This window comes from Phyllopteryx taeniolatus, chromosome 3, assembly GCF_024500385.1.
Source record: "Phyllopteryx taeniolatus isolate TA_2022b chromosome 3, UOR_Ptae_1.2, whole genome shotgun sequence".
Lineage (NCBI taxonomy): Eukaryota > Metazoa > Chordata > Actinopteri > Syngnathiformes > Syngnathidae > Phyllopteryx > Phyllopteryx taeniolatus.
Window position 1 is genome coordinate 16,663,522 of NC_084504.1, and position 22,523 is coordinate 16,686,044.

The 22,523-nt window shown below is 39.2% G+C and overlaps 1 protein-coding gene and 1 long non-coding RNA gene across 4 annotated transcripts in view; one reads left to right on the plus strand and one right to left on the minus strand.

The window, feature by feature from the left end:
- The window catches only part of si:dkey-40c11.2 (drebrin-like protein A), a 51,821-nt gene that overhangs the window by 17,848 nt on the left and 11,450 nt on the right, over positions 1-22,523 (minus strand). For 2 of the 3 annotated variants that reach the window (XM_061767202.1, XM_061767203.1), the window contains exons 2-4: positions 4,444-4,499; positions 4,209-4,321; positions 2,815-2,889 (exon numbers count right to left, since the gene is read on the minus strand). In XM_061767202.1, the coding sequence (XP_061623186.1) occupies positions 2,815-2,889; positions 4,209-4,321; positions 4,444-4,499 (244 nt within the window). Of the gene's footprint in view, positions 1-2,814; positions 2,890-4,208; positions 4,322-4,443; positions 4,500-18,493; positions 18,610-22,523 lie in introns of all 3 variants that reach the window. The other variant, XM_061767204.1, reaches the window with a different exon arrangement.
- LOC133474979 (uncharacterized) lies at positions 13,049-21,361 on the plus strand. Its single transcript, XR_009787683.1, has 2 exons — positions 13,049-13,999; positions 20,900-21,361. It is a non-coding gene; the product is annotated as an uncharacterized LOC133474979 (long non-coding RNA).

Here is a 22,523-nt window from a genome sequence, read left to right on the forward strand (position 1 = left end):
ATTTATGTAAGCCACTGTAACATTATGCAGTTTGGACATTAATAGTGTTCTTGAATATAGGAAATTAAAAAGCTACTCAAATAATGGTTCAATTAAAATGTATAGCACACAAAAGTTGAATAGATATTTTACTTAAATATTCTAAACAGACAGATCTTTAAAATTAAATGCAAATACACTTAAAAGTTAAATAAAACTGAGCTGTACTCATAAAATGTACTCTATGTGAAAGGTAAAAAAATACACTGTGCTGGATTTTTTTTTTTTAAACAGGCTGTTTGTATAACTATAAGCTTCATTTTCATGTGTTTGATTGTATTTTATTTTTTAAAAGTATATTTTATTTTTATTTAATTCAGTGACTCTTTTGTGTACCACTAGTGGTACTTGTACCACACTGAGAATCACTCATTCGAGGCATACATTGAATGAAACGTCAGTATATTGCATAAAACCTCAAGAGTACCCCACGAGAGCTCAGTTGTTGTTGTTTTTTTCACAGAAGGAACAGCCTCAACAAAATATGTTGAGAGAAGAACATGAGAAGGGAAGTTGAATATACACAGCAATGTTCGAATTAAGCGGCCTCGCATCGCAGTTTGCGGTTTTTGCGTTTTGTGCCTCAAAAAACACAAAAGCAGAACTGCGAATCATAGGTTTACCGCAGAGACTGTTATGGTAAGCCGGCGGCTCACACAATGAGCAGTGGCTGGGAAGACTGTGCCATTAGCCGCTAGTGCTCTCGTGGAACATCGCCGTACTGGTGTTGGCTCTGTCCAATATTCCACAGCCTTGCTCCATGTGCAGCACGTAGCACACAACACACACTTAAGGGAAATTGAACTGTTCATTGTGTTTGCTAGCCCGCAAGCTAATGTGCTAAGAGCTAAATAGCTTGCTCCACCGCGGCGATGTCGTATGAAACGTCAGCACCTTGCTCGGAGTTGTTGTGTGTATAGTCCCTAATTAACACACACACGGGGAAGTTAACTGTTTATTATGTTCGCTAGCCCACGAGCTAACGAGTTAGCGCTTAGTGAACGTATATTTGATTGACAGCTGAAGGGCACATCTTCAGTGGACCAACCACACAGTCTTACAGCGCCAGGGAAGGCCTTATTTTTCATGATTTCAGAGTCATAAAAAAAAACCAAAAAAACATATCGTTTATAGAGGTATTTTTTAGGAACATATATCGTCTTAAAATTTGTGTTATCGTGACAGGCCTAGTGAAAAACGTGGCAAATGTGGCCAGCGAGGAACAAGAGTAAAATTAATCATGTACCCGAACAGAGGGTTTTTGTGAAGTCAGATGAAAGAAATATTTTTCTCTCAATGGTTGGGCATTTTAGCTAGAACAAATTGAAAACTTCCGAAAACTTGCCATGAGATCCAATGAGCTATGAACCGAATGTATTAATACTGTATGTCACAAAGACGCTAAAATGCTCTAGCTGCTTAAGCAAATGTGCACAAAGGCTATGAATGCTTTATTTAAATAATGCCTTATCTATTATGCAGAATGTGAATTTTAGGGGAAAAAATTATTATATAAAGAAGGAAACCAATTACTTGTACGTTTAGTCAAATGTCTTGTTTTCTCATTTGTATTCATAATTACTCTTTAACCAAGCAAATAGTTTATCCAAATACTCTATTGCGATCCCTGTGCGATTACCCGTAACCTGCAAAAAATGGCTCGTCGAAATTACAAAACTGCTCCTCAAAGAATGTTTTTTATTTCGAGTCTTGCACAGGAAGATGTCTCAAAATGTCCCAATATGTTTTTGACATGACCACAGACATTGTCAAAGGTTTAGCGGCATTTAACTTATTTTACACTTGTATAACATGTCATAACAAATGTTACTTACAACATTGCCTGTACAGGTAACAAAGGTTTTATGATGGCCAAATTTTGAGCCTAGATTTGATTAGTTGTATTTCCATTATTTCCTATGGGAAACATTGTTTTAAAAAAGGAGGTTGACCAGCATCCTGGAACAGAATCTGTGTATGCATTAGTAGTGATATAATGTGTGGGAAAAGGTTAGAAGTTATAATTCCAAAAAATGAAAATCAAATGAAAATGAGCGAAATACTTTATGTATGACCACAATTCGAAATCATTTGTGTCAGTCTTCCACACGCACACAGACAAATATACAAACGCACACACATACAAGCACACACTTCACACAAAAGAAGTTTGGGCAACTCAGACGGTGACTTACAATGGTCCAGACTTGACAAAAACAACAACAAACATTCCACAGAGTCGACTTGGTGATGCCTTTATATGGAAACTCATAAACCTTGGGGTCAGTTGCCTTCACTACTATACAAACAGTGATCACGACACACGGATACAGAGGAGATGCTCTGCTCTAGCAACTATCGGACTGGTCCCCTCTGATGGACCTCCCTCATGAGAGCACTTCCTCTCTTGTTCCTCTCCATCCTGTCACCACTGGCCTCGGTGAGGAGGAGAAACAATAAATATTTTAACACCAAGGCTAGCCTAAATCTTCTCCTGGTATCAGTGGTGGCCACATACCACCACCACAGAATTAGGACAGGAAGTGGAGTGAACACAGGAAACTCACAAAACAATACCCAGTCAACTTGAATGTGTAAATATAGAGTACAAAGCCTGAAGAAATGTCTCTCCTTGAAGTGAATTTGGTGGAAACGAGCACAGTTTGGTGCATTTACAGGCCTTTAAAACCCAAAGTAACAGACAAAATTACTAAATTGTTTTTGATGTTCACCTTCCAAATGTTTAAACATTAAGAACAATTTACTCTACTGAACCTTGAAGAAGTGTTTGATGGCTGGAATGTGTCCGGCACATTCTGTCCTGCGATATTCTTCCACATGTTCACCGACCTGCAAACAAAAGCAGGATACAAACACTTACATACCGCTGTCTGGAGTAGGGACAACAGGAATCATCATGCTGTGAGTTAACGTCATAAACATTTGAATGGCATAAGTAAGACGATCATAAAGATGCGAGATAATATCCTGTATGACTTAACAGTTACAGGACAATTATTTTAAAAACTAGGGATTAGGTATATAATTATTTTAACATGATCTGAAATTATAACACAGTAAGAGCGGTCATTGTAATTGTTTGAATGCTGAGAGATCACACTAATGCAAATGTGTGTACCAAAAAACAATCCATTATACATAAGATAGCAGCTTTATCAGGCCAGACATTTTTTTTTTTTAAACCCAAATTCATTATTGGTGACAATTGGTAAGTATGGCATCCCAATACTGTTCAGAACCACCAGTGGGCATATTTTCGAGGTACAGTGATACCTTAACTTACGAGTAGTCCTACTTGTGAGTTTTTCTAAATATGACACATCACTAGGAAGGTATTTCGCCTTGACGTGCAAGCAAAAATTTGGGATACGAGTGCTATATGGTGGCAACGAATGTAACACAACTCAATTCACTTTACTAACAGCAGTTTGGCACATAGTGAATAATTCTTCAAGCTGTTTAGTGCCACTCCCAGTTGAAGTTTACTAACTAAACATAAAACAAAGAAAATTACATGTTATGTATTTAAAACGACGACATCACTTTGAATGTTCGCTAGCTTAATGGTAACACACAATGCAAAATGCCATACACAGGCTAACAAATCTATGTAGACAGACTACATAATACTCAGAGGCATGTGCTGTTTATCATCTGCGAAAAACGACGAGCATTACTGCAGCTTACTGAGTCACTGAGTTGTGAAACTCTTCTTCATCTGTGTTTTTAAGACTATTATACTGCCCCACAGTGGCCAAGGTGTGCACACAAGAAGGAGCACAAGGGCTGTGATGGAATAATGGCATTCATTTCAATGGGAAAATATGACTTGCGATTGTTTTTGGTTACGAGAGTGGTCACGGATCAAATTAAACTCATAAATCAAGGCACCACTGTGTATGGAGATTTGCTGTGTCATGCCCAACAGCCACGTGTATTATAGCCAAATAATGTGACCAAAATATTAGATAATCAGGATGATGTGGTACAATTCTACACCACTGTTACCACACTTATGGTCAAATGAATACCTCCTGATGGTTCTTTGATACAACACTCCATCCTCAGAAAAAAAAATTATTTGTGTCAGTAGAACACCACATCTCTTTTTTATCGAATTGTGTGTATTTTTTATTTTATTTTTTTACCCAGGCAATCATAGCTACGCGGGGGCCTCCTGTTTCTGCACTTCCCACTCTGCACAGTCCATATTGTGGCTTGGATGCATGGAACTTGCTGGCCAACTCTGCAACACCGCCCACTTTCACAAAACAAAAACGACATTTGTAACACATGCAGGCACAAGATCGCTGACGAGGCTTAAGCTGCTTAAGAATGCAAATTGTGTATTTCTGACATTTTAGATATGACAGTCAAACTTACCTCCTGAGTCAGCTAGTTTGAGCTTGTTGGTGAGTCCTTCGTATACAAATAAAGCCCTGTGAACACATAGAGGCACAAGAGGTCAGGATGTGTGACAAAGACGTGCCAAACACATCCATTGTGTTGTCAGTGAGACGAGATCAGGTTGACGGCTTGAAAATTATCAGCGTTCCAAAACGTCATCACCATCACATCCAACACTGAAGGGAGCACGTGTTTTATCTATCACTGTGCACGTTGGACGCACACGTTTTTGCCAAACATGCATTTTTATGTAGCGTTGCGAAGTGTCTCCTAAATGCACTGACAAAAGAAGTTACTTAAAAAATGTATTGCACCCATTTTTGGCAATGAGCACAGATACTCTGCAGATGTGCAGCCATCTATCATTGTCTTTGCCTTGATGCCTGCTAAAAATGGCACATATCTAGCTGAAAAGCAGAGCAGAGTAAAAGCAGTTTGTGACATTTTGCAGGTGAAAACGTGTTTGGACGGCAAACTTCAGACCAGAAGAGGAAACACACTGACACTCAGAGATGAGACGCAACTAAGCATCAAAATGGATAAAATCGGTGGGAACTGTAGCGCTCTTTCCTACTATTTTCTGATAAAACATCAAGAAGTTACACACCCAAGCGGTCGGACAAGGACTTCTTCATCCAATCCTGACTTATTTGGGTAAGCTTACAAGACTAGCAGAAAGATGAGCTGTCAAACCATGAACACAACTCTCCCTGTGTATGTATGAATGTGTGTTTAGCAGGTATCCCTCGTGTAGAGAGAGCATAAATCTCAATGTAACTCATTAATTTTGGGGTGAACACTCATAGGAATGTGCGCGTCTGTGTGTCAGTAAATCCTCCCCTGTGACTCCTGAGGGAATGTCAGTAACATCTGGAGGTGCATAGTGAGTGCATGAGGCCACTAGCACCTATTCCGACGGGCCAAAGGTGAAGGAGCTGTGTGTGTGTGTGTGTGTGTACTTTTGTGTCTGCATCTGCATGAGCATTTGTATTACCTATTCTGCCTCATGAATTTACCGTAACAAAACTCCTCTAAGAACTAGAAATATGTGTGAATGAGCTGAAATAGTCTAAAAAACGCGTGTTAATAAATCAACACATATCACAAATAATGGTAAGTAATTAGCAGTGGGGATTTGACAAAATTTTCTCCATCGACTATGAAAAATTCTTAGCTCTCCAAGTATCACCATGACCAACATTAAAATACAGTGGTGTACTTGGCTAAAAATTTATCAAAAACATGGCAGAGGATTTGGCGGCACGGTGAACGACTAGTTAATACATCTGCCTCACAGTTCTGAGGACCGGGGTTCAAATCCCGTCCCCGCCTGTGTGGAGTTTGCATGTTCTCCCCGTGCCTGCGTGGGTTTTCTCCGGGCACGCCAGTTTCCTCCCACATCCCAAAAACATGCAGGGTAGGTTAATTTAACACACTAAATTGCCCGTAGGTGTGACTGTGAGTGCGAATGGTTGTTTGTTTATATGTGCCCTACGGTTGACTGGCGACCTGATCAGGGTGTACCCGCCTCTCCCCCGAAGATAGCTGGGATACGCTCCAGCACATCCGCGACCCTAGTCAGGATAAGTGGAACGGAAGATGAAGGAATGAATGGCACAGGTTTTGTTTCTATAAAATATATTTTATATTGTGACAATATATTTTATATTGTGACATTATTTAGTTTGAACATTGAATAAAAACAATCTGCATTCAAATTATGATTCAATGAAAATGTATTGCATATAAATGTTCAATAAAAATTGTGCCTAAATAAATGTTAAAAAACAAACAGTACTTAAAGATTAAATACAAATGTACTGTAGTTAAAAGTTAAACACAACTTAACTTTAAATTGGTAGTGATTATTTTGCTTACCACTAGTGGTGCATGTAGCAAACATTGAAAATCACAGGGTTAGCAAATTAAGTTGGTACAATTTTAAAAATCGGTATCCTTGTAAGTGTTTTTTAAACCATTAATAAAGTGTTACTAACAACCTAAAAGTTGTAGAATTTGAAATTCAACAAAAAATTGGGGGTAAAATATGCCTCAAAATTCAAACAAAACGTGGAAGTCAAATCATTATCATATAATACTTAAATAATTATTGCATTAAAATGCATTGGACAAACGTTAAATATAAATTGGACTCAAATAAATATTCAAAAACAAAACGTTCGAAAAACTTAAACGCATATGTACTTAAAGTTAAATACAAGTGAACTGTACTGGATTAAAAAAGCTAAAAAAATGTTTTAGCCACTGTAACATTATTATGTTATATATTATAACATTATTACACAGTTGAACAATTCAGTGATTTTAGCACACTTGGATACCACACTTTGATAATCACTGGAATATGGGGAAAATGAATTGCCATTAATCGATTAATTATATTTTATGGAATTTAATATTTTTGGTAAAGTACAGTATGTGACAATCTGTGGCAGCACGTTGAACAAGTTGTGATCTGCCCTACAATCGAGTGTTCCTCAGTTAAAATCTCAACTTGGAGGCTCTTTCTTGTGTTGAGTTTGCATGTTCTCCACGTGTTTGAGTGAGTTTTCTCTCGGTCCTCCGGCTTCCTCCCTCATTCCTCCCACAGGCTCTAATTGTCCATAGGTGAAAATGTGAGTGTGAATGGTCTATATGTGCCTTGCGATTGGCTAGAGATCAGTACAGGATGTACACCGCCTCTCACATAGGGTTCAGCTCGCCCACAACCCTAATGAGGACAACTGATATATAAAACAGATAGGAAAACCAATCTCTGAATGTTCTGTACTCCTGTTCCCATGACCGTGTTGTATTGAGCAGAGTAATACTGCCTGGGGGAGTCTTGCCATAGCAGTGGCTGGAGCTCAACTTTCCATCACTGACGTAATCACAAATTAGTTGAGACTACACCTCTGCTGCAAGTAGTACACTCAAGTTTACTTCAGTTGCTTCAAGACACGATTAATAAATCAATTGCACGCACCAGAATTCTTTATAATCAATAATTAATCGAAGCCCATCCCGCACAGCATGCAGTTTAATAATAGAATACTTTATAAAAACATACAATAATGACAATTAAATAGCATTAAACAGTTTTCATCACACTTTCTCATTCAGTTTAATGCACATTGTGCTGCTCATTCTTCTGTGTGCGCTTTGGCAATAAAATTGGGTACCTTTGATTAGATAACCTTTATTGGTCCCACAATGGGGAAATTTGCAAGGCCAATTCCCATTTACGTCACACGTACTTTCCTGCCCGGATGCATCAGCCAATCATATTGCAGTGGGGTGTGTCCGGTCTAGAACTCAAATGGGATTTATGTACTTGTTCTTCGCAGACGATAAAGAATACAGAACATGACTGTGAGTACTAGTATCGTGTCTGTCTACATGTGCTGCTGCACCATTTGTGTTCACATATCCGTTGCTTAAAAGGTTATAACACAGCTACGTGGATACTAATCATTGCCTATGTTAGGGTTAGCCTTAAGCAAACGGAATAAAGGCTAAGTTATGTGGTTGATTTAATACACAATGTGTAATTATTTTTGTTTTATGTTCAGTCTGACAGTAAACTTAAACTGAGAGTGGCAATAAACAGCTTGAAGACTTTTTTTTTTTAAGAATATTAACTAATTCTGACATTCTGCCGCCATACAGCACTCATATCTCAAGTTTGAAAAACTCGTAAGTCGGGTCACTTGTATCTAAAGGCACCACTAAATACTCTGTCTAGAAGCCTAATATTTCAGAAACAATCGAATTAATAGGGCGGCACGGTGGGCGACTGGTTAGAGCGTCAGCCTCACAGTTCTGTGGACCCGTGTTCAATCCCCGGCCCCGCCTGTGTGGAGTTTGCATGTTCTCCCCGTGCCTGCGTGGGTTTTCTCCGGGCACTCCGGTTTCCTCCCACATCCCAAAAACATGCATTAATTGGAGACTCTAAATTGCCCGTACGTGTGACTGAGTGCGAATGGTTGTTTGTTTGTATGTGCCCTGCGAGTGGCTGGCAACCAGTTCAGGGTGTACCCCGCCTCCTGCCCGATGATAGCTGGGATAGGCTCCCCTAGTGAGGAGAAGCGGCTCAGAAAATGGATGGATGGATAGAATTAATAGCTGGTTGAGCACACATTTTGTTCTAGCATTAACAATGACACTGTTATCACACATGCTAAAAAAAAATCCCAATAATGGTAAATGGAAATAAAAACATTTATTTGACACACAACAGCCCTAGTGTGAATCCTTGTCTTTGAGCATTCACGCAATAAAAACCCACGAAAGCTTAATTAGCATCCTGATATAAAAGGTCCGTGTGAGCACAATGAACAAGGGCTGGCCAAAGTCGATCAGTGTGAATGTGTGTGGGGGGGTGTTTGTGTGTGTGCGCACACTGAGGACACAATTACCATATTGTCTGCTCTCCTAACCAAGCTGCATGTACAGCTCATGAAGACGCAAGCCTCTTCTCATAGATTCTTTTGTTTTATTACTGTGATGGTAATTATTAATATTTACAGTGCACAGATTTATAGAATGGGATAATACTAATGTACTTTTACACGACAGCACTGCAATAAATATTGCTTCTACAAGTGGTACTGTGTTAATTTTATGGAATGTCTTGTAGACAGATGCTGATTTATTCTTATTGCATGTTTTGGAGGCTGCAATTTGTTGTGCTGCCAAACAGTTGAATGAGCTTATAAAAACCAACAAACCAGGGAATCCTGTAAGTAAAAATATGTAGCGTGTCTGTCTGGTCTCCTAAATAGTCAATAAACCACAGTGCAGGCTAAAGTACAACATTGATCATGTTAGTGTTCGTTAACAAGCACATATTTAAAGTTTGATAACAGAAGTACATGCAAGGAAGCAAGCAGCTTGCCAGCTGTCAGTCAATAGACTTTGCACCCACTTCATGATCATTCCTCGGTCAATAAACATAGTCAAGCAAATTCCAAACTGCATTCTGCAGGAATCTCTCACAAGTTTAGCTAATCTCATGTTTCCAGAGATCAGCCATAAAAAAAAACAAAAAAAAAATAAAAAAAACACACCACTAACATATTACTTAAAAACATTAGGACTCCAATGCACTTTTACTGATCTTCGCAACTCGAAACATTCCAGGTCACTGCTGACAAGCAGTCATGGTCAGTCATGGTCAGAGGTCAGCATGCTTCTGAGGGAGTCTTAAATCCATGTGCGCGTTCTCCGCCCACAGTCAACAAGCTTGTGCATGAAGACAATGTGATGTTGGGGACTAGTTATTCTCCCAGAGTCAGATCTGAAAATACTTTCTCTGGGGGGTATTTATCTTCAAAAAACAAAATCTAATCCCTTCCTTTAATTTAGACTGGATTTACTACACATAATATGGTTCAGCGACACAGCAGCACAGTGAGCATGGTGGTTAGCACATTTGCTTCACAGGTCGGCGGTTCAGGGTTCGGCTCCGGCCTTCCTGTGTGGGGTTGGATGTTCGCCCCATGCTTGTGCGAGATTTTTCCGGATACTCCGGGTTCCTCCCACATTCCAAGGGAATGCATGTTAGGTTAACTGAACACTCTAAATTGTCCATAGGTGTGAATGGTTATTTCGTGCCCGATGATATGATTGACTGGCAACCAACCCAGAGAGTGTACATTGCCTCTCGCCCAAAGTCAGCTTCAGCTATAGAAAATTGATGAATGGATGGTTAAGTGAGACTATTAAAAAAATAAATATTCCCTTGTGTGTGTGCGTGTGTATGTGTTTATTCAAATTTGTCGTGGTCGTGTAGACACTCAAAAAGCGCATGGAATCTTATATCCTCACATTCAAATTTGAGCATATGTGAATACAAAAAAATAATTGGTGTACATTGGCTATCTGCCATAGGGAGTGCAGTGTAAGTGGACAGATTGCATGAATCTTTTAATTATGAGATGGACATGATCAAAATAAGATGAAAATGCACCCAAACAACACAATGACCCCCATGGTGAATCCAATATGTAGACTTATCATCCAAGTACCGTATTTTCCGGACTATAAATCGCTCCGGAGTATAAGTCGCACCAGCCAAAAAATGCATAATAAAGAAGGAAAAAACATATAAGTCGCACTGGAGTATAAGTTGCATTTTTTGGGGGACATTTATTTGATAAAATCCCACACCAAGAACAGACATTTCATCTTGAAAGGCAATTTAAAATAAAAATAGAAAAGAGAACAACAGGCTGAATAGGTGTACGGTATGCTAACGTAACACATTCAGCTAACGTTACATGACGCAAAAACAACGAACTGAGAACGTGCCTCGTATGTTAACGTAACATTTTAACAGTTATTCAGATAACTATAGGATAAAGAACATGCTAACAAGTTTACCAAACCATCATTGTCACTCCAAATCACTAAATCCAATAAGTCTTCATCCTCGGTGTCACTTCTAAACAACTCCCCCAACTCCGGAGGTAGACGATCCGCCGCTTCCTCTTCTACGTCGCTTTCGTCAGGCCCAGAGCGCCCTCTTGCGGTTGTCAGTGTGAAAATAACATGTGAAATTATATAATAATGTGTTAATAATTTCACATATAAGTCGCTCCGGAGTATAAGTCGCACCCCCAGCCAAACTATGAAAAACACTGCAACTTATAGTCCGAAAAATACGGTATTTTCCCAAGTGACAAGAGAATTACTTATTTTAATAGGTTTTTAATGGGTGTATCATAATAGCACTAGATGTAGTATGAAACCTTCACTGTTCTAAAATGCAGTTGATATCAGCCTGGCATATGTTGTATCCTTATGTCTGACACAGTTGCAGAACAGTATAAGGGAAAATCACAATAAACTAGGGATAGGCCTTGTTTGACAAGAAACACTAATCTTTCATCCATTAATTGTTTTTTTATATATATTATTTTGGGAAATTCTGAACTCCTGTTCCATTGCCAACATTGTATCGAGCAGAATAATGCTACCTGGAGGAGATGTGCCATTACGAGGTTGTAGCTCAACTTCTCTGATGATGTCATGTTTGTTTTCGTCAGATCACAAATTAGTTGAGAGTAAATCGACAGCGCCTCTACTGGTTGCAATGCACTACACTTTTCCTCGATTGTTTCAAAACACAAATGACCAACAGTCAATTCCACACAATCATCACAATTCTGAGGAATCAATTAATGAACTGTCATGGTCATCCTGACTGTTAACCTACTTAAACTAACATTTTGTATGGTTATTTTATTATTCCTCTACTTACTTTCCTTTTTGACGTGCAAAGATCTTCCACAATATGATTATGTAAAAGGCAATTCTAAAGTAATGTTGTTGTTTTTTTTTCTATGAGGACATGGAAAAAAATGTCTAAGCTTTTTTTTTGTCTCTGACAGTGACAAAATAAATATGTCATCATGTATCTTGGTCCAGTAATGTAGATGTAAAGCATGCTCGAAGATGATGGTAAAGAAATTGTAATGTAATGTAATGAACAACATGCAAGAAAAATCCCAGCAATAAATCAAATATATCCATTTCTTCGGTGTTATATTACTCCAACAATGGATTATGTCAAAACTTGGTGTCAAATTTAATCCTGCTGAGCCGATTTAAAGCCCTGTATTTACATAAAAACAGCTGTTGTTTAGTTTTTATGCACCACCAATAACTAGTGTCATTACTGTGACAATGCAACTTCGAAAATCTCCCCCCAAAACACACAATAATGTAAATGTAGCTTTGCTAATGGGAAAAACAGAGTCATCTGTGTACTCCAGCCATGCAGCTTTAGACTGAGCCAGCTATGACCTCAGAGGAGAGGAAGAAGCGAAGAGGACAGAAGAGAAGAGGGAGGGGCCAAAGTGAGGAAAACACCATGATGTCATTGTCTTAACATCAATAACACATTAAAACATGAAATGTGTGCATGCATGGCTCCCACCGCAAAACCCTTTCGAACAGCCATGAACAAAAAAACAAGCACTCATCTCAGTGAAAAGAACAAATACAGTACACAAGCACATGTGCACACAGTGAAATGTGAACCATGAGCCAGCAACAATGAGTATAGTTTGTTTTGGACTAAGAGAGCCCCTGTAATGTCCATGTAATGCACACTGCCTCTATACCATTTCAAGACAAACATAACAGAAACAGATGATGAATTGTAGTACTCGTGTAGGCATGCAAAACAAAAAAAATGTTTCTCTGCATATAAAGAATGCGCAAAAAGAATATTTATGGGCCCCGTTGTGCTTGTTGCCCATAAATAACTGTTATTTTTCCGATCTCCATCACCATATGTATTTAATCCATCCTTAAATCTTACATCACCACAAGTAAAGCAATCCTTGTGCTCAAACTTCATAATATATATTTCTTTATGACAGGAAATCCTCCAGGTTCACCCATATCATTCATTCATGTCATATGTGCCAGCAGGGGAAGAAATGAAAGGTCTGTAGTTATTGATTGATTATATGTACATGAAAATAAAGGCGTGAAAATACATGCCAGTCCATCACATATAAGTGCATCATTCATTCAGTTTCAGTTTCAGTTTATTTTTGAAAGGGGACAATGCAATTTCATAAAACACATGAAGTACACATGGTTAAAAAAGCCAGAATTAGCCAGAAGGCTAGTTTTCATCTGTAGTCCCCTGGCCATGATGTAAAAAAGCAGTAAAATACATCTACAAGACAATATAATACAGGATACATAATCAAACTATATTATTAAGAGAGAATAAAACCATAATTTTTTTGATCATAACAAAAAGACAACATTCACTCCGATACTTTCATAATGCAAGAAACCATATTCGGTAACTTAAACTTGAAAATGGACACAACATGCCAAAACAAAATGTTTATATTTATACTTGATTATAATACCTTTCCAAAATTTCCCAGCTTAAATTCCCCTGGAAATTTACGTGAGATTTTCCACTCTCAGAAAACCTATACAGCAGTGACGACATTTGAAATTTTTATCATGGTTTATTGGTGAACCGTAAACATACACACTGACAGAGCTGTACATGTCCCTTGGCTATAGTGTCAGAGCTATAATTGAAAACAGTGCTTTCGTATCCCATGTGTAAATGTGGTTTACATTTTTTATTGTATCAACCTTTTTTTTCCTATTAGGTGTTTATTCCTCCCATCTCACCCTTAAACCTGGTCACCCCTCAGCTTTGGTTTAGCACAGACCTGAGATCCCAGTGCTATTTTTAGTCTTTAGTCTACCTCGCTGTCTTGTGTTTCAGTCTGAGACGTCCCAAACGGCACAGAGTGCTCAATTCCTCACTCCAAACATGGGCAAAAGAAGTCCTGCCAAACTCATTGCCTGTCTTTCCTCTTTTTGTGCAGTGTGTTACCCATGTAATACCCCCTGTGACTCATATAGTGTAGTGTCTATGTGGCAAGCCCAGCAACACATGCATTCCTCTGTCTGGATGACAGAGAAATACGCTATGAGAAATCTGAAGAGTAAACTTAGCCAACAGAGGAATGGTGCTGACTTATTGGTGAGTATAGACAAAAATATTTTTTTCTCAATCGTTGTATGAAACTATGTTTGAAAAATATGACTGATGAACTTATAAGCCCTAATACCAATGAAGTTGGGACGTTGTTCAAAACAAATAAAAACAGAATACATGATTATTTTGTACCACGAGTGAATCTCGCGACCCGTGACCCGTGAATAATAAAATGTATATTTGATAATTTATCAAATATGGATAATCACAAATCTTTTTAAGCATACGAAAATATGAATGTAAGAAAGCTATGGGTGCGTAGAAGACTTTTCCTGATTTTTGTCGTCGACTTTGGGGGTGCGCATTATACTCGAGAGCCTATTGTACATAAGAAATTATGGTATTTTGGTCAAGGGAGACCATATGCATTGTTCCAAATTGTTCCTAGTGACGGCTGTTGTTGTTTTGATTTTTTGGCTAAATTCATTTGCTTTGACAATTAAAGAGTAAACAAAAATTACCTTTGCATTATGCTTTTGTCATGGAGTGTTTTACTATTTTCAACAGGGCCTAATTGATTTTTGCATTTGTATTGCAGTTATAATAAAAATAAAAATAATAAATTACAAATTACAGTATATGGCGCTTTTCTAGGCACTCAAAGACACTTTACAATTTTATGCATTATTTATTGACTCTTCAGTCACACCTTGGTGCTGGTATCCTACTTGTGTAGCGACAGCTGCCCGGGGACAGTCTGATGGAACCGTGGCTGGCATTCTGCACCTACAGCCCCTCCGACCACCACCAAACATCCAACCACTTTCATTTGTGGGCAATTTGGGTTAAGTGTCTTGCCCAGGGACACGACAACGACATGCGCTCGGCGAGGTACGCTTACCTATTGTGCCACCACGCCCACAGTTAATAATGTAAATATTAAAAAACAAAATTGATTTACAGTGACTACATATTTTATGATTTGTTATTATAATAATTACAATATAAACCCATAATTCGAACGGGGAAAAATTGCTTCAAAATTTGAACAAAGTTGGAGATCATTAAGGAACGGATTACTGCACTGATTAAGTCCTTCATAGTGAATAATAGCCATGTTACTTTATAATTTGTTAGTTATAAAGCACATTTTGCACACTCATGACAAACTGATGTGCAGTAATTATCAAACTTAATATCCATCCGTGTCGAAGTTAGTCATTTTCTATCTGCTTCTTTTATTCTCCTGAATGAGCTGATGAAACGTGGCTGTCAAAACAATGCTGCCAACAGATAATGAAGTTTATGTGAAAACCTCTGCCAAAGAGCTGATCCACATCAAGTGAGTGACAGCAAGAAAGGTTGCTAAGGAGAGAGAGAGAGAGACAGAGACAGAGAGAGAGAGAGACAGAGAGAGAGAGAGAGAGAGAGAGAGGACTAGTAAAGAGTGTTGTGCCTCCTAGCATTGAGTCAGGTGCGCTGCAAAGAGGGGCTGAAAACACAGTAGTCCACTACTGTGTACTCCCAAAGGACAACTCAAAATGACCATGAAACATATTTCTAGTTAGTAAATGTTGATGTGTGTTTGTGTATGATTTAGTAGGAAATTATAAAAAGTAAAAATAAAAAACTTAAGACAATCACAATTAACTCATTCACTGCCAGTCATTTTCAAAGAGGAGTTCCTCATATTGACAGCAATTTTAGAGCGTTATGAATGATCTTTCAATACCCACAGAATATTGTGTTCTGTGACAGTAATAAGCACCAAAACTCCAGAGAAAACAGTAGACTCTCTGCTTTCTCCAGAAAAAAGTTTGTGTCTAGTTTTGTCCATTCTTTAGTAATTAGCAATAGAAAATGGGTTGGTTTCACCCAAAGATACGCGTTTCTGATCAACAAGCGGAGGGAAAAAAAAGCTTTTTGTTAAAAGACACAAACACCAGCAGAACAGTGACTTTGATGCTATTTTTTGCTTTTGTGACACCTGACATATAAAAACAACAAAAACAATCCTGAATCAGGGCCTTTGGTGGCAAAGTAATTATTTACAGATATACAACTAAGAAACGTGCAGTGAGTGACGCAAGCAAGGTTCGAGTGAGGGTTTTTTACATGGAGTTCACCCTTACGCTCATGAAATGAGTCATATTTTCTTACGATCATGACACACTTTCTACTACCTACTCATACTCTGTTTATCCTATACACATATATAATCTGTTCAAGCCTGAGGTGCCTGAACTTGTCCCACTTCCAACCTGTTGGTATTTCTCGTTGACGTGACAAGCCGAGATTCACCGCCTAATCTTTATTTTCTATTGAAAAGCTGTGATGGTCTCCAATGCAAAATGATAATGAAAATGTCGCCATCAACAGTGATTTACAAACCTGAATTTGACAGACAAGCTGCGCTCATCTTGAGCCTCTTTTCATGCCTACCCATTGAAAAACGTACTATATAATATAATATATACATTGGAGGGCAGGGATTCCAGCTGACAAATACCATTGTCCACAACAGAATGAGTTACAGTGGACTGACTGCACAGTCTCAGTCAGCTCAGTCATTTCCATTCAGAAAATGATTTTCCACAGGAGCTTCTGCAACCCCACAGGTCAGATATAAGCAGCCATGTATTTTAACACCATGAAAAGGCTCTTTCATTTGTATTGATTTGAATATGAAAACAGACTAATGACAAAATTAAATTTTAAGTACTGTATACTGTACGTGTCTCTATGACCCACAAGAGTTGTGGTCCACCCACTGATTCACAGTGACTTATATGCATGACATATAGACTGGGTGGAGTACATAATATCGTCCCCTTGAGATGATTAACAGACCACAGAGGCTATTTGAGGAGAATGGTAATTTTTGGGCGGGGCAGGGATTACAAAATTGCTGCAAGATTGTAAGGAAGAAAACTGTGCGAAGAAATCTAAATTGTATAATATTGAGCTGTGTGGGCTATAGTATTGAAAGGAAAGGTTTGTCTGGAAAATTCAGCGTTTAAGAGTGGACAAAGAAAACAAATATGTAATTAAGTGTCTGCCAAGGTCCAATGACAGCAGAACAGCCCTCTTGATGCTGAGACAGGCGGAAAACACAGTGGGGGAGCGAGGCAGGAAGATTGCATAGCTCGAATACATGCCATTTTTTGAATGTCTTCAAACGTGCTGCCAATACAGATGAGATAGACAAATATTTATACTTACAGATTAAAGTCAGGTGACCAATTGTGAGGCTGTGCATGCCAAGCTGGAACGTTCAAACGGTGGTGCTTGTGTTTTAGTATTGGGTTATAAACCTCTATTAACACAGAGGTCGGTTATTGTATAAGAGAAGCTCCACATGGACCAATTAGACAGCTAACACATTTCTTTCTGAGTAATCTAATGCTAAACACGGCATATCTGGTTTTAAGGCAGAATTGACCACTCTGTGTGTGTGTGTGTGTCAGCATTTTAGACAGGATTAAATAAAGCTGGCTAATTCAACATGAGGAAGCAGTCCAGACTTTTCACATGTAAAAAGATGATAAGAAAGTCAAAGGTCACTCAAAAATAAGTTAGTCTGGAGCCTACTGTACAATAGTAGTTGAAGCAACTGTGTTCAAATTTGACATGTCTGGTCATATATGCATACAAATTAATGTTATATAGCGCTGGTTTTCCACTAAAAAGTACCGGCTCAGGTTCACTCGCCTCTGTTTTGGATGGTCTATAGTACAGCGAAACCCATGCTTGCGTTGGAGGTATCGGTTGGAACGAGACATGCTAACAAACAACAACAATGGAAGTGAACGAGGCACTCCTGTATTTACTTCTCAGCATGTGACTGTTAGACACGCCAAGGAGACAAAAAAGATTTTTTGCAGTCGACAGTGATGCGATGAAAGTCCAGTCGACTAGTCGGTGATGTCATTGGTATTTTTTCAGTGCAATGGTGTAAGCACAGCAACCCGTAACTGAGGATGATAATAAACTTGAAACTTGAAACCTTTTTTGCAGCATGGACTGCTTTTACATGAAGGGATTTTTTAGTATTTTTGATGGATGACATAGAAACGAACTCAAGGCTTTCAATTGTGTGGTTGATAATGGACCACACAACTTCTCGGGGGCTCCCTATGCGCCAACAGCCAAGAACAGCTAGTATTGGGCCCCATGTGGGGGATTCCCGACACGTTGTCGTTGCATTTGTTTTGCCATTGATATAGGCCAATGTCCGCTGTCTCTCGGGGCTTCCTTCAATTAGGGACTCTAGCCAATTGCCTTGTTTGCCTGCCCATTTTCTGCATCTCTGGGACTGAAGTTGCCCTATTGGTTAAAAAGCTCCTTGTGGCAAGACCCCTGGCATGGATGAGATCCGCAAGACTTCGGATTTTGTCGGATTGTCTTGGTTGAAACGTCCCAGCAGCATTATATAACATATTGTGGACAGTTCCTGTGGATTGTCAGAACACCATAATGGTCCCCCTCTTTAAGAAGGGAACCGAAGGGAGTGTTCCAACTACCGGGGAAATCACACACCTCAGTCTGCTTGGTAAGGTATCTTTGAGGGTGCTGGAAAGGAGGATCCGTCAAACAGTCTAACTTCGAATCAGGAGGGGCAATGAGGGGGAGATCGTATCAGAAGGGCTGTATTCCTGAAACAAATACCAACAGGAGATGGAAGTATGTAAGTAGGGAAGCTGACAACAGAGTGAATTGGGTGGCTGGGTCGAACTGTTCTTTTGCTTTTAAATTGAGGAGAGCTTGTGAGGATGGGAGGGAATCGCTGAGTAACCAGCACAAATGACAGTCATTAGACACATGTAGCATCAGAAACATACTGTAATCTATAGTTTCAGTGTCATTGCAGTATGTTGTACATGTTTGTTTATTATTTTAAAACTGACTCAGAATGAAATGATTGATATTGCTTTCACGCCTTCTTTTTATACCATGGCCACAAACATGGTCCAATCTGCCCGGCGTCCATATTTGAGACATAGAAAGCCTTGTTATAACATGGTAAACGGAACATGGAAAATGTTGGATCTTGAAAATGATGGATCTTGATCAGAACATACAGGGTCAGATGGGAACGTACTGACATCCGTGGTAGAGTGCGGGCCAATCTCTATTATGCCTTAAAGACTCCAGGACTCAGCCGCCCACAGTGGTTGACTTATTTTTACACTTGAATGGTTGTTAAGGTACACATGTCTCTGTACACATAATAAAGGTTTTAAGTGATAGTTTGACTTTTGAAACAGATTAGTGACGCCTTGAGACACGAGTTTAATTCATTGCGTGAACATGCTCATTAATTAAAATCACTCGCATCTAAAATCTTCTTTCCCCATTGAAATGAATGGAAATGCAATTAATCTGTCCCAGCATTCCAAAAAAAAGCAACACAAATGTTTTAATGGGAAAAATAGCACTCTATAATATTATACTTCATAAAACATACAGTAATGACATAATTACAAACCCCAATTCCCAAGATATCTAATGTTCAAACTGATTAATGTTATTGTTTTTCTTCTTATTCTCTCATTTTGAATTTTGATGCTTGCAACACATTTAAAAAATGCTGGGGTATGGGCAACAAAAGACTGAGTTGAGGAATACTCAAAAAGGAGTTTGGAATATTACACAGGTGAACAGGTCAATTAGAAACAGGTGAGTGTCATGATTGTATATAAAAGGAGCATCCCTGATAGGCTCAGTTGTTCACCATCAAGGATAGGGTGAGCGTGGTTCACCACTTTGTGAACAACTATGTGACCAATTAGTCCAACAGTTTAAGAACATTTCTCAACATACAATTGCAAGGAAATTAGGGATTTTATCATCTACAGTCCATAATATCATCAAAAGATTCAGAGAATCTGGAGAAATCTCTGCACATAAGCAGCAAGGCCGAAAACCATCGTTGAATGGCTGTGATCTTCGATCCCTCAGGCGGCACTGCATTAAAAACTGGCACCATTGTGTAACGGATATGGCTCAGGAACACTTCATAAAAACAATGTCAGGTAACACAGTTGGTCACTACATCTACAAATGCAAGTTAAAAACTCTACCATGCAAAGCGAAAGCCATATATCAACAACTCCCATCAACCCCGCCAGCTTCTCTGGGCCCGAGCTCATCTGAGATGGACTGACGCAAAGTGGGAAAGTGTGCTGTGGTCAGACATGTCCACATTTCAAATTGTTTTTGGAAATCATGAACATCGTGTCCTCCGGGCCAAAGAGAAAAAATACCATCCGATTGTTATCAATACAGAGTTCAAAAGCCAGCATCTGTGATGGTATCGGAGTATGTTAGTACCCATGGCATGGCAACTTACACATCTGTGAAGGCACCATTAATGCTGAAAGCAACATACAGGTTTTTTCCCTGCTTATTTCAGCAAGAAATTAAATTTTGTTTAGTTTGACAGTAAACTTGAACTGGGAGAGGCATAAATAAGGGTGAAAGCCTGTTGCTTATTGTGAAGTGAGTTGAGTTGACTCCGACTCCGACAATTGCTCAAGGCACTACTGTACTTTACTTTTAGAAATTGTCTTGATATCAGAAGGTCGACCTACGTCCTGCAGCAGAATGTGTTCAACCTTAAAAGCTCAACAGCAGAGTATCTTCAAGGAAAAGAGGAGGGGAAGGAGTGGGGGGATGAAGAAGAAATGGTAGATGAGTGGGAGAAAGGAAGAGGAGAAAGGAGTGATAAACTCTCTGAAATTGCTTCTGGGATTACACTGGCATTTCCTGTACGTTGTCCCACACTGAATACACACACACACACACACACACGCCCTCTAAAATTGGATCATTAAAACATTTTATCTTTAACCATTTCCATATAAACAAACAACATGTCTTCATTTCTCCTAAACTTAATCTTCACTTCCTTGTAACTCCTCCACCTGTGCTCTCCTCCTCCAGTTCCTCATCAGCCCCACATTCTCTGACGACCACCCAGCATTTCTTCTCACATGTGGTCCTTTTCTCCGTATCTTTTACTGAAGTGTGCATTCATTTTATGACCCTTGCCAACGTCTGCTCTCATTGAATTTGCCTTAACAAACAACCTAATGTTCCCACTTGGGTCGCCATGACAACAGGGACCCTCAATCCCTCCTGGTCCAACCCACTCTTCCCACCAGCAGCAAGTTAAGAAACAAGACTACACGGAGACCCCAGTCAAGTTTGATTTTGGCGCATGATGACGGCTAGAGGGTGGCCCTTTGTAACCATGGCGATGCGAGAGTGAGCCTGTTAAAGCCACTTATGATGGTGATAGTAGACAAATGAATGTGTCCTTGCTACTAACAAACTCAAAAGTTTAATCAAAAAAATGTATCTAGTACTTGTTTAGTTTCAAGATTAAACCGAACAAAAAAACTGCCCCCCTGTATAATATAATAAAAAGGTAATTAGTGTGACATTATTTTATCTGTTCATCTATTTAATTTGGTGCTCTCGTTTTATGAAACGGCGGAATCTATCCAGCCGGGCAAGGACTACCGTGGTGTAGCAATTTACGTTGATCTCTGACACATGCGCGCCCATCTCTCAGCTGCGATGAAAAACCAAGTGCAACTAAGACTGGGCGGTAACGCCGGGCGAGTTACGCCACCATATGTGAATGGATTGTGGATGCTTGGGCTAAGGTATCTGCTTTGACTGTAGTCCGAGCTTTCGCGAAAGCCGGCATCATTCCTGAACAGCCCCCCGGCAACGAGACTGACTCCAACAATGACGAGAGGGAACCCAGCGTGTTTGTTGGAGAACTTTCGCAGCTGTTCATTTTGGATACAGAAGATGAGGACTTTGTGGATGAGGATTGATCAAAAAATAACGTGAGTACATTGTTAAATACTTCAATAAAGTACAACCGAACTCAGTTTTGCTCCCGCTGCCTTTTTAAAAACATTCTTTTCGCGTGCATGCATGCTACTGTATGTTTTAAGCTAGTGTATGTTTGCGTAGTCGAGTGGCTCCAACTACCGGAGACAAATTCCTTGTGTGGTTTTTTTGGACATACTTGGCAAATAAAGATGATTCTGATTCTGATGCCTGCGCCCAATAATATGGTGCGCCTTATGTATGTGTTAAATACGGATTTCACTGTGTGAATGGATGACTGAGAATAAAGTTCAGTCAACTTGGTCTACAGCACTGTGCAATAGTCTTGGGTCACCACTCGCTTCAATGTTGTAATGTGTTTCTGCCACAGTAGCCATTTGACACAGTAAAACAGTAACTAGTAGGAAAGATAGAGGTAAGCGCCCCATTCATTTTAGGTTTTAGAGAGGCAGGTTCCTAAAACTTCAATTTGCTGGATAATTTAATTTTTGGTTCTTTTCAATTTATCAGTACTTCATTTGCATAGTACCTTTCATACTCAAAAAAAGAACACAAAGTGATTCACAGAACAGGTAATTGAAAAAGAACAACAACAAATCCCTTCGACCAACCCCCTTCCCTGGGCCATCTCATGTGTAAAAGCAGTTTTTCTTATGATTTAAGATGACAACATGGCTGATGAGCCATGGATGAGACCAGA